Source organism: Podarcis vaucheri, assembly GCF_965113315.1.
Source record: "Podarcis vaucheri genome assembly, chromosome: 2".
Classification (NCBI taxonomy): Eukaryota; Metazoa; Chordata; class Lepidosauria; order Squamata; family Lacertidae; genus Podarcis; species Podarcis vaucheri.
In genome coordinates this window covers 41,410,478-41,423,759 of record NC_138760.1, presented here as the reverse complement: position 1 = coordinate 41,423,759, position 13,282 = coordinate 41,410,478, and the positions used below count along the sequence as shown (strand labels likewise).

Here is a 13,282-nt window from a genome sequence, read left to right as displayed (position 1 = left end):
TGGTTTCTGATTGTGGAGGTAGTATGCAGTCATCATAGCTGGTAGACATTGATAGTCTTGTTATTCAACAGCCTCCCTGACTGAACTGGCTGAGGTTGTCATGTTGGAGGAACCCAGAGAGGTGGTTTGGGTGACTTCAGTATGCATGGTGAGGATTCCTTATGTTCAGCTTGGGAGTTCAGGGCAACCATAGGCCTGTTTCAGATAATCATTGGTCCAAGGCACAGAACAGGGCATAATCTTGATTTAGTCTTCACTTCATGTGAGGAGAGGGTGGTCTGGAAATAAAGGATGGTGAATATCTCTCCATTATCATGGTCAGACCACTTCTTTGTGAGACTTGGACTTGCAATGACAATTCTCCCTTGCAAGGGTGGGGAACCAGTTAGGATGGTCCACCTGCTGGAGACTGATGGAATCTGATAGATTCCTAACTGCTGTGGGGGGTTTTCAGTGTATAGAACAGGTGATCCTGTCAAGGCCGTAGTTTCATTATGGAATGGTGAGATACAACTGCTCTTGAAGGCCCTTTCTAGTGCTGTGGAGCCCACTTCGTTTCTTTATATACTGAGAAAGTGTGGTTGATGAAATGGGCTGAGCTAGGGCTGGAGCATAAGTGGCAGTGAGCCACTCTATCTCTGTATTGGTTTGAATAAAATAATTTATACAGAATGTTGACACAATTTATTTCTCAAAATCTGAGTTTGAAGTTATCGTTTGTTTAAGTCAGCTGAAAAACTCAGCAGCTGTTACTTTAAGAAACCATGAGAGGTGGCAACCTTTTCTGCTATAAATGCATGATATGATATTGTAGCAGGATGAGCTAGGCCTGTGAGAGTTAATGGGCTTTAGGCCAGCTTATATCATAGCTGAGAAGAATTACTTGTGGATCTCAGAATATATTCCTTCTCAATAATAGCCTGAGAAAAGATGAGGCTAAAAGTGGTCTACCAAAGCTGACCCAGGCAGTATGAATGAAATGCAAGGCTTATTTGGAGTAAGTAAATGGAAGGAGGCATTCTTTCGTAAGGAGTTAAAGATACACTGAGTGCAAATCTTTCCAATCCCTTATCCAAAAACAAATGGATAAATGCTTCAGGTGTATTTTTAAAAAAATCCATTTTATTAATTATTGTGATTAGTAAACTATTTTGCATTTTCCCCAATCTAAATGGTTATGACTCAGAGGGGGCAGTGCTGAAGTCTAGCTGAAAGTTCTGTGTCCTCTGAAACACATTCATTGGGATCAGACTGCGGTTCTTTAGACGTGAGGAGGAAAGCATTCATGAACAGCAGGACGGAACCTGAGCAGTAAAGTCAAAACCAAAACACAGTTTCAGGGGCTAAATCGTGGTGAGGTTTGAGTTTAATTGAGCCCAGATTCCCATTTTTCTTTCATTTGTATGCCTTAATATGCTTAACAGTGATAGAAAAATTGGCTGGCACTTGATTATTGTTTGTAGCAGTTTAAGAATCCTTGTTAGCAAAAAGTGCCAACATCCTTCTTATTGGAGTTGAAGTCTTACCCCATTTCCCTCCAGCTCTTGTGCCTTCTTGTACTGTTTTTGTGCTTCCTGGCCATGCAGTCTTAAGGCTGGCAAAATAATCTTTTCTAGGTATGCCGAATGCTGAAACATTCCTTAAATTCTTAACATTCCTTTGTTTGTTTTTCTCAAAGGTCTGAAGTCCTAGACCTTAAATGCTGGTTTTAGTGTGGTTGTAACATTTCATCAAATTGTTACCAGCTAATATGAGATCTTTAATTGAAAATACATGTGTTGTATCCAGTACTGTGCGAGTGAAGCTGCACTTGTGCAATGGGACTGCAGCCTTTTGTGAACTCTCAAATATGCTCTGGAGGCCTGCCCCCTAACCCTCTGGAGCAGATTTTTTGGGGGTGTGGGGGACTATAGAGGAGAGGACAGGACAGGAAGGTGAAGGCACACTCAGCAGCATTTGGGTGCAACCCTATGTATTTTAATATGTTTATTCTTGAAAGACAGTTATGCTGCAGCCTCTGTGCAAATTGCTTTATTTTATTCTTCCTAGTGGATTAGTTCATGTGGAGTTATACATCAACCTTAGGGGTTTGATTGAAATAGGCTGGGTTTAGAATGCATTCTCAGTTATAGCAGTGTGATTCTGCTTTGTCCTTTATTTAGATTTTTTAATTCTGCCTATCCTTGATATTTCTGGGTGGGGAACATATGAAAACAATAGCAGTAAAATACTTTAATAAGATAGGAAAATAAATCTGCCATCAGGTTTCATATGGTTTTGAAGCACATTCTGCTAAATCTTAAAACAAAATGATTTTAGTTTCTTGGTTGCACATCAAAGGTTTGAATGTCTGGAGAACTCCACTTTTGGCAGAGGGCCTTGGATAGATTTTCTAAGTGCTGATGCTGTTGAAATCTAAATATGTAAGTGGAGAACCAACGAGAATGCTAGCACCAAATGTACACTTGAAGGAAAGATGACAGGAAGGAGAAGTAATGGAACTGGAGGAGTTTTATGCTTTCCAGTATATCTTTAAACTGAATGAATAATAAAATTGTTAAGATACAACATAAATTTCCATGGGCAGTAATCAGTTACCTAATACATAAAATATGTATGCAAATAAATGCCATATTTGTTAAAACATTATTATTGCTAAACTATTTATACCCTACTCTATCAGAGCACTTTACATATGGTTGCCAGGTGATTTCTGATCCAGACAGCTTTACTTTCATTTCTTCAGCAGTAGAACTGTTGAGTGGATTCAGACCATTTTTGAGCATTATTGTTCCATATTTTGCTAATTAAGAACATAGTTTAATGTAGTATAGCTGACGACTTTGAAAAGCAGATGTGTTTTGGAAAACTCTCAAACTAGAGTGAAAATTAAAGGTAGGTATGGAAGTGGAAAGCTACACACATTCCAAAATATAAGGACAACCACTTTTGTGAATGCCTAAACAATAACTTAGCATTTAAAGAGAAGTAGACTTGTGCATGCTATTTAATTTCTTAAAGATGGGTGACATATCTGTGACCACTATTTTAGATACACCTCTGCACATAATTTATGAGACCTTGTTAAAACTGGATGCTAGCTTAAACATTCAGACTTCACTGAATTACAAACGATTGCATTGCCTTGAGTATCTTGAGGTCTAAAACTATGAAAAATATTCCTATAAATGCAGTTTAGTCCAAGGTTCACAAAGAATGAAAGGAGAATTTCCCCAGAATTCTGTAGGTTCTGATATATTTGTTAATATCCCTTTTTAAAACCTTGTCACTTGCTGTACCTGTTATATGATACTTATTGAAATTCAGACCCCTGGTATTTAGAAATTTCTGAGTGATAGCTAATTAAGCCTTATTTGGAGTAGACCCATTGAAATGAAGGTGCTTAAGTTACATAATTCCATTGATTTCAGTTGTTCTACTCTGAGTATGACTAATATTGGATATCATCCGCTGGTTGCCAGAATACGTTTCTTGTATTATAATATGTTCCTACATTATGTTCCCAAAATCCATTAAGTGCTTAGTACACTTTTCATCATCATATAAACATGAAATTTAAGTAGTAGTTTGCTTAAAGGATTTTGTCCCTGAGCTGAACATTGAAATGTGTGTTAATATAATTTTATTTCTCAATGGGGGAGAGGGAAGAGGGTGGACAAATTAACCCACTACCCAGTGGGGTATATTGGAAACTGAATGAGAATACTTTAAGGCTATCATATCATGAAAGTTTGGCTACATGGAGAAAGGGGTTCAGAACAGTCAGGAGTGTGTGAGACATGGCCTTTGCATCTAATAATAGCTGAGCCTTAAAATGTTTGTCTCGAGGTTAAGGAAGAAGAGCATCACTTTGGTAGTTGGCTAAACTTGGCATTTGGGAGGCTGTGAAAAGTGTACTATGTAATCAGTAACCTTTGCCGCCTTACAATGGAGTTTTTGTATATTTTTAGCATGGCTAATCGGTTTTGACTGGGTTGGAAGTTGACCTGCTCTTCCTGCTGCTTATGTCCCACTTGAAGTCCTAATCTTCCTTTGGGATGTTTGTGACATAACACTTACTTGCTGTGGAGAGGAAGGTGCCTATCATGTAAAACAAGTTTAGGATTTCAAATGACAATTCCAGATAAATAGATGAATTTCTAAGCAGAAAGCTGATTTTAATGTATCTCCTAAAATGTATGCACATGTTTGTTTCAAGTTACCGGTACATATACACATATATGTTGTCCTAAGCATTATGATACTCTGTTAGAAGTGGCCACATTATTTTATTTATTTACATGCATTTATAAATGTCTTATTTTTTTTAAAAAAAAACCCTCTGTGTGGTACACAATATTTCCGTGTAAAATTATATTAAAAAGTAAAATTACCATTTTTGTGTGCTTAGAAGATTATTGCAATTGTAACTTGCACCAGAAAGATAACACTGCTTTTATTTTCTGCTTGATACTTGCCTAAAAAAAAATCCAGACATCTGAGAAAGTAATATAACTGGAGAGTTGTAACACTCTTTTTGCAAAAAGAAAAATATTTTCTGCAGGGCTTGAAGAAAAGAATAGCTTTAAATTGATAATCTGTAATAAACTACATGTACACCACCTTTGGTTCTATGATGGAAGAAAGTCAGGATATAAAAGCAACAAAGGAAAAAAATGGAAAACAGCATTAGTAATTGCTGCACCCATTACTTAGTGGCATAGAGGTGGTTGGGTGCAAGACTGGAAAAGTGGTTTTAATTCCTAGGGCCAGCATCACATTTTGGGGTTGCCTTTGTCATGGTTTTAAATGCCAGACTTAAATTTGTAGGTGCTTGGCTACCAGGTGCTTGGCAGTCTTCCAACATTGGCAAGATCCTGCCAACAGCTGATCTCTCTATCTAGTATGTCTGTGAGTAATTGGAATAGTTTGGAACACATTTGAAATACCTTTGAAGTCTACCATGTTTAAAGGACAACCAAGTAGCTACAAGTGCAGAGGATAACTCTTTCCAGATATACATTCTGGAGTGAAATATATTCTTAAATGCCCATCCCATCCCCATAGGATGCCTGACAACCATAGCTCAATTCAGGACACCTTTGGGATGGAAAAGGAAGACAAATGTTGGTTAATAGGGCAGAAATAATTTTATTTCCTCATAAACTAATGTCTGGTTTTTCAGTATTTAGCAATTGTTAGAAACTAACTCATAAATAGTACTTTGAACACACCATAGTGTATTTTTAAAAATTTAAAATACATATTTGATATATTTGTAGCAGGGCTCGAAATTAGCAGGGTGCATTTTGCACCTAAAGATTCTCAATTTGCAAGCACCTCAAAAAGTCTGAGTGCCATTTTTTTACGCCTGGTTGTCACTCAAGGATTACTGAAATGTATGTGCTTTGAAGTCTCAAAGGATAGACAATATGTTGAGGAGTTTAACAATAAAGAGTAGAGTGTTTTGAAAACTGAAGTACGGTACCAATACTTTTATTGTAAACAGCAAATGAAACATGTACTAACAATTTCTGCTAAAAAATGGCGACTAGACATTCTGTTTTGGCGCCCACAACCTAGGTCCCAGAAGCCATTTGGCTCCTAGCTATTCTATCCCTGTTTCTAACACTGCTTTGTAGCAAATATGTTGACATATCTGATATATTAGCACCTCCCTCCTTTGATTAGTCATTTACACACATTGACAGCCTTGGGATGGGGAAACCTAACAAGCCACCAACCCAGTGGTTCAAGGTGATATTCAGTGTCACCAGCCCATCCTGTGGGCACCTGCAGGCATCCTTGCTTTAGGCTTTCAGGTTTCTCTTGAAGACTTTCTTACACTGACAGGCCTATGCAGTATTTGATCTGTACTTTTTTAATGTTTTATAATTTTTTTAATATTGCTGTTAGATTATGAGAAGGTGGTACAGAAATACTTTTAAAAGTAAAATAAATTTTACAGAAAAGAGAAACCAATAATTTGCAAAATGAGAGCAAAAAAAAAAAAAGGAAATACTGAAACCCAAAAATATAAATACCTTAAGAGAAGGTAAAGCAGTTGCAACGACTGAGGAATTGGTGGCAGCTGCTTGTGACTAAATGTGCAAAGAAACATCAGTGATACAGTGTCATTTAATCAACGAGATTGCTAGCCATGTATACCCTGCATTTAAAAATGGTGCTAAAGTAACCTAAATGCACATAGGCTTCAGGAAGTAGAAGTTTGCAAACAAGTTCCTGCAGACTAAGCACATTTGCATTTTAAATTTTACACGCTTTTTTCAGTAACACAGAGGACACTCCACTGTGCAGGTCAACGAACCCTTGCAAGCTGAAGTCTGCAGGACATTTGAAGTTCTGGCCACTGGAAATCTTTCTCCTTTCTCAACAGCTCCTCTGGCTACTTTCATTAGCAATGCCTGCTCATTTTTGAGCCTAGCATATAACTCTTATGGGCTAGAAACTTTCTTTTTAAATTTACAGTGTATATATATCTTAAATTCACAGTGTGTTGGCTATGTTCCTTCATATGCTTGGTGCAGTTTTATGTGTATATTTTTAGGAGCTAGATAATGTTTTGTGTGCAATTTAACTTTTTTGTTTCTGAATAATTGCAGCTGATTCTTCTCCTATGAGATCCGCTGTGGCAAGTTGATGCATATTTTAGTTACTTCTGGGAGTACTTATCCTATGCTAGGACAACTATATTATTAGTAGTAATCCCTATTGGTGGTTGATTTTATAGTCTTAAAGTCTGGATAGATGGATGGCACCATAATTCATAGCTTGTATGCTGTAAATCACCTGATTTGCTCTCAAAATCTAGGAAGGCTGACAATGAACTTTAAGCAACAGTAAAAGAGTTCCCTTTGCCATTCCACGCTTTGAAATTGTGAGAGGGAAAAGCACTTACAGCCTATAATGTATTGTTTGAGCACGCAGTGACAATGCCGTACGCTCACAAATAGAAGCTGTGATTTTTAATAGACTTGCATGTTTTCAGCTTTCGCGATAAAGGCAGAGAAGTAATTAAGCACCTGGAGGCTTGCCAGGTTCTATATAAGGTTTGTCCCCAGTATTGTAGTTAGTGCTGGTATGCCAAGTGTGTGTAGCACTGCTGTTTAGAGGAGGAAAGAAGAGGATGGAAACATGAAGGAGGCAGGAATGTATTTGCATGCAGCCAATCGGCAATATGCGGCTGTTCTTTTGGCTGACTTTCAAAAACCAGAAGAAAAGCAGCCACCGTGCTAATTGTGGCTAGGTCTCGAAGTGAAAATGTTTTGTGACAGTTGAAAGAATTTAAAGAGGAAGGAAGATCGGTTTAGTGTCAGCTGCAATTAGATAATCAAAGCTTTAAAATCCTCATCTGTTGATACCTTACCCAGAGTTAAGGGGGCTGTGTGCTGCTAGAGGTGGGGGTAGGAGTCTCCCTGTGTGGAAAGGGCATTTCCAAAGCCAGCACAGCTAGGGCCTGAGTAAGCTTGCAGGTTGTCTGGGCGCACACTTGCACTGAGCGATTTTCTTGGCAGCTCTACAGGATGAGGCTCACTCTGTACACAGCCGACATATTGAAGCCGAGAGCCCAGGCGAACCTAGATGCAGGAGGGGAGACAGCTCTGCACACAATGTAGCGTCTCCTAGGATGGTTGGGCAGCACCTTTTCTCAGGTATTTCATTACTCGTTGGCCCCTATAGAGCAGCAAGGGGGGGGAAAGGGGGCAAATGGCATCTGCTTCTGCTAAATCAGTTTATTACATAATGTTTCAGAGACAGCAGCAGCAGCACAGCGTCCTAAGCTTTTGGCTGCCTTTCAGGTTTGATAAAATGGCGTCCTCAGAGAAAGAGCTGCTTGCTAAAGATATGCTGCGCTGGGCAAAAAAATGAAGTTGTTATTTGTCATTATCTACTGCTGTTTGGTTCTGGAGTGTTAGTGTTTCATGGAGTACTCACTATCTAATAATGAAGAATGCTCTTTTTTACGCTGCTCAGCTCTTTTTCTGAACGCATTAAAGGTTCCCACATCAGACGGAACATACTTTGTAGCATACCGTAGTGAAGAAAATTAAAAGAGTAATAGGCTTTTCCACATGCATTGCCTAATTTTGGATTTTGTCTCTAAATAAAGCTGTTTTATTTAGCGTTCTCATCTCTTAACCCTCACATTTGCATATGCCTTTCTGGGAGAGTCTTGACAGCTTCAGCATTTATGGAGTCAGTGTTGTTGTGAAAGCAAACTTGCAGAACAGATTCCCACTTAAATGTTTGTGCTTTTTGAATTCCTGACTGCGTAAACAAGTATTTCAGCTACTAGAATGAAAGAAACAAATAGAAAGAAGCTGGCTTTTTGGATGCTTTCAAATTTGTACTAGTTTTGAGATTAGTTCTGACCTCAGATCTAAGTGCTGACCAAATCAGTCAGTGTCTGTTCATGTTGGTAAACATACAAGCTTAACCATTTCCCATTGAATTTGAATGGAGTTTTTTTGTTCCAGGATGCACAGTTATAGTGAAGGTCCATGTTTTTCTTCATAAGGTTACATTTTCACTCTGATTTTGAGATTGCTTTCTGATATGTTTTGATCATTTAAAATACTGATTATGGTATCAGATCTTGGAGTTACATTAAAATGTTCATTGAGGTCATGGTATTGATTACTTTTTATTTCAGACAGGGAAGTTATTGTTGCCCCAATTTAGAATTGTGGAATTTTGTCACATCAGTCTTAAAAAACTAAAATTGTCGAAACCTACAGCATTAATAGTTTAGGGGCTGACTTATATCTGGACGAGGCACAGTGTAACAGCTGTTTGAGAAGATCCAGCTTATTTGTAGAGGGAGATTGGCCTGTCAATCAAGTATCATTTTAAAGTCCCAAATCATATATGACAAGTACAGAACATTCAATTTATATTTAATAGCTATCAGTGCTATAGTACAAAATGTAAGTGATCTTCATTATTAACTACCGTCATAGTTACCTTTTTTTTTAAAGCACCCATATTTTTGATTGTTCATATATATGAAATGAATGAAAGGCCTCAATCCTGCAGCTATTTACAAGCGGTTCTCTCTATTATACCTTGTGATTTCTAATCTATGACCTTGGTCTAAGAGCCTAGGCCTGTCCTTTGCTGTGAAGTGGACTAGTATGTTTGAAGAGACCCAGTCCTGTGCACCAGCACTAAGTGTGGCTCCACCTTCTGTGCTAGAGTGATAGTATGTATGCCAACGAGTACCAGGCGTGTCATCAAAGTCTTAGTTTACAGTGATAATACTTTCTAAACTATTTCTTTGATTTCATTTCATGCAGTGAAAACATACAATTGAAAGTGATAACAACTCATATGTTTGAGAAGTATTTTAATATTGGAAATCAGTCCTCACAGTGAAGTTTTTATCTCTGTTTCTGAATTTAACAAGGCATGAATAACTGTTCGTTGACCACAGAATACGCTTGATTGGTTTTGTAGATTTTTTCTTTCATTTCTAGTTCCCATTTAATAGTTCAGCTTAAAATGTATGTGGCATATAGGAAAATATTGGAAATTGCATGCCCCAAAGTATTGCTTATTATATCTGACCCTATTAGTGCAACCTAATAAAAGAGAAATAGTACTATTGTCTGCATGCAAATCCTTTGTGTATTAGCACTGAACACACTTGTTTTTTCAGAACCTAGAATTCAAAATGCATTATTATACTTATTGAAGAATTTGTTTGTATTCACAAGCCGTGCTTCTCCAAGGGCTTAGTGAAAGTTGGGAACCCCTACCCATAAGCTAGACAATAGAGGAGGGAGGAAGAGTCTTAAAGAATGTAAACATAACAATCAAGCCAGAGTTCAACTGATGTATCTGGGTCATTGGATAGCAGACTAATTTACATCATGTTTAATTTTTCAGACCTTGGTCACAGCGGATTGGGAGACCATTATGAGAATACTCACTGGGGACAGCAGCCCACTTTCCGAAGTGAAGCCAATTGCAGCTGGGATAAAGTGATAATAGACAGGACTGACAAGGAAGCGTGGCCTTCCATTACAGGAACTGAGACTGAATCTGCCTCAGAATGTACTACAGACACTGACTCTGCCTCCAACTGTGGCTCAGAGAACAGTAGCATGGCTACAGGGAGTGCCCAAGGCAACTTCACTGGACATACAAAGAAACCCAATGGCAATAATGGCACCAATGGAGCACTCATCCAAAGCACTTCTAACCAGAGTGCCCTTGGAGCTGGTGGAGCAAATGGTAATGGAAATTCAGCCAGAGTGTGGGGTGTTGCCACAGGTTCCAACTCTGGCTTAGCTCATTGCTCTGCCAGTGGTGGGGATGGAAAGATGGACAACATGATTGGAGATGGTAGAAGTCAAAATTGCTGGGGTGCTTCCAACTCAAATGCTGGCATTAATCTTAACCTTAATCCAAATGCCAATCCAGCTGCCTGGCCTGTACTCGGACATGAAGGAACTGTGGGAGCAGGCAACCCTTCCAGTATTTGCAGTCCAGTCAGTGCCATAGGTCAGAACATGGGCAACCAGAATGGGAACCCAACGGGCACCTTAGGTGCTTGGGGAAACTTGCTGCCGCAAGAGAGCACAGAACCACAAACGTCCACTTCTCAGAATGTGTCTTTCAGCGTACAACCTCAGAACCTTAACACTGATGGACCAAATAACGCTAACCCCATGAACTCTTCACCAAACCCTATCAATGCAATGCAGACAAATGGACTGCCGAACTGGGGCATGGCTGTTGGCATGGGGGCCATCATCCCGCCCCACCTGCAAAGCCTTCCTGGTGCTAATGGGACATCAGTTTCTCAAGTCAGTGGGGGAAGTGGTGAAGGAATGGGCAATTCAGTGTGGGGGATATCCCCAGGTAATCCTGCCACAGGAAACAGCAATTCTGGGTTCAGTCAGGGGAATGGAGACACTGTGAACTCAGCATTAAGTGCTAAACAAAATGGATCCAGCAGTGCTGTACAAAAGGAAGGGAACGGAACAAGTGCATGGGATTCGGGGCCTCCTGCTGGTCCTGGGATCTTAGCATGGGGCAGGGGCAGTGGCAACAGTGGTGTTGGTAATATGCATTCTGGTGCTTGGGGCCACCCAAGCCGCAGCACCAGTAATGGCGTTAATGGTGAATGGAGCAAGCCCCCAAACCAGCATTCCAGTAATGACATCAATGGGAAAGGATCAACAGGGTGGGATAGCTCTAGTGTTACCAGCCAGAATCCTGCCATGCAGCAGGGCAATGAACAAATAAACTCTTGGGCCAAAGCTGCAGCATCTGGCAACACAGGTAGTGAAGGCAGTAATGATAGCAATGGGAGTCAGAATGAAGGCAGTACTGGGAGGGAAGGAACTGGAGAGGCTCGAAGAAGAGACAAGGGAATGCTAGACCAAGGACAAGTCCAGTTGCCAAGGAATGACCTTGACCCAAGGGTTCTGTCCAACACTGGATGGGGACAGACTCCTGTAAAACAAAACACTGCCTGGGAATTTGAAGAATCCCCAAGGTCTGAACGAAAGAATGACAATGGAACGGAGGCCTGGGGTTGTGCAGCTACTCAGCCTTCAAACTCGGGGGGCAAGAATGATGGGTCCATCATGAACAGTACAAATACCTCTTCAGTATCTGGGTGGGTCAGCTCTCCACCTGCAACAGTTCCAACTAATACAGGTTGGGGCGACAACAATAACAAAGCGCCAAATGGCCCAGGGGGATGGGGAGAGCCAGCAAGTTCTACTGCTGTCAATAATGCTGCTGCTGCCAAAAGTGGCCACACTTGGAGTGGGACCACAAATCAGGAGGACAAGTCGCCTACTTGGGGTGAACCTCAGAAACCCAAATCTCAAAACTGGGGAGATGGACAGAAATCGAATCCAGGCTGGACTTCAGGGGGTGGAGATTGGGTTGATTCCTCATCTGTCCCTGGACACTTGGGAGATGGGAAAAAGAATGGTTCTGGATGGGATGCTGACAATAGAGCAGGGTCTGGCTGGAATGATACTACGCGTTCTGGGACCACTGGATGGGGAAATGGCACAAACAGCAAGGCTAATACAGGTACGAGCTGGGGGGAATCTTTAAAACCTGGTCCTCAACAGAATTGGGCTTCTAAATCCCAGGACAACAACGTGAGTAATTGGGGAGGAGCTGCTTCTGTTAAACAGACTGGATCAGGATGGGTTGGTGGACCAGTGCCAGCCAAACAGAAAGATAGTAGTGAAGCAACGGGGTGGGAAGAGCCCTCTCCACCATCCATTCGGCGCAAGATGGAGATTGATGATGGTACCTCAGCTTGGGGTGACCCAAATTACAATAACAACAAGACTGTAAACATGTGGGATAGAAACAATCCTGTAATCCAGAGCAGTACCACAACCGCCACCACTAGCACCACCATTATCAACGCAAACATGGCTGAACCTCAGCCACCGCACCAGTCAAGTGCCCAGTCAAACCGGTCCCCGCTGCTTGGTCCAGGTATGATACAGCTTTTGTTTTCTCAAAATAAGTATGCTACCTTTTGGAAAGAAACTTTAATAAGTGTGATGTAGGCATTATTTGTTTATATTCAAGCTATACTTCCTGCCTTAAGGATAAGTTTGTATTTAATACGAATAAGGTATAAAAAGGTGTCCAAAATACTCATTGCTATTAAAATTTATCATTTCATTTTCCATTCTGAATTACAGCACACAGACAGGGCAGACACAAGAGGCTAAGTTAGGGTGACCAGATGAAAATATGAAAAATGATACGCAAAAGGATAGAAGATGCAGACAGCATGCCATTAGATCAGTCTGTGGATCATCTTTCTTTTGAAATTGTGGTTATGATAATAATTGTTTTACTAAGGATGGAGAGAGAAATCGAAAAGGTATAAAGAATTATCAGATTATGAAATGATTTTGGTAATTGGCTAGTGATACTAATACCTTGTTTTAAAATATACATAGCCAAGTAGGTGTGTTTAAAGCCATAATCTGGCAATTCTATGGGACATAATGGTTGTCAGTTCATCTACACATGCTTGTCAGATCACTATCCCTTCATAGGACATATCTGACAATATCATCTTCATTAGGGAGCGTTGCTGTGGCTCACATTGCTTGCCATCTCCCCCAATCCCTTTGCCAATCCCCTTCTTTCACTCAAAGCTCCCCATCCCCTCACACCTCATTTAATCTGTCTAACTGTTGCCAACCCAGTTGCAGATCCCTATCTCCCAAAACACCCCCATACCCTCACAGCTTGCCCCATCCCA

General features: G+C 40.3%; 1 protein-coding gene across 7 annotated transcripts in view; it reads left to right on the top strand.

Moving 5' to 3' along the window:
• The window catches only part of TNRC6C (trinucleotide repeat containing adaptor 6C), a 117,693-nt gene that overhangs the window by 56,133 nt on the left and 48,278 nt on the right, over positions 1 to 13,282 (top strand). For 5 of the 7 annotated variants that reach the window (XM_082202987.1, XM_082202988.1, XM_082202984.1 and 2 more), the window contains one exon: positions 9,910 to 12,498. The exons of 1 other annotated variant lie outside the window; for it this stretch is intronic. In XM_082202987.1, the coding sequence (XP_082059113.1) occupies positions 9,910 to 12,498 (2,589 nt within the window). Of the gene's footprint in view, positions 1 to 7,535; positions 7,674 to 9,909; positions 12,499 to 13,282 lie in introns of all 7 variants that reach the window. One more of the 7 variants, XM_082202990.1, reaches the window with a different exon arrangement.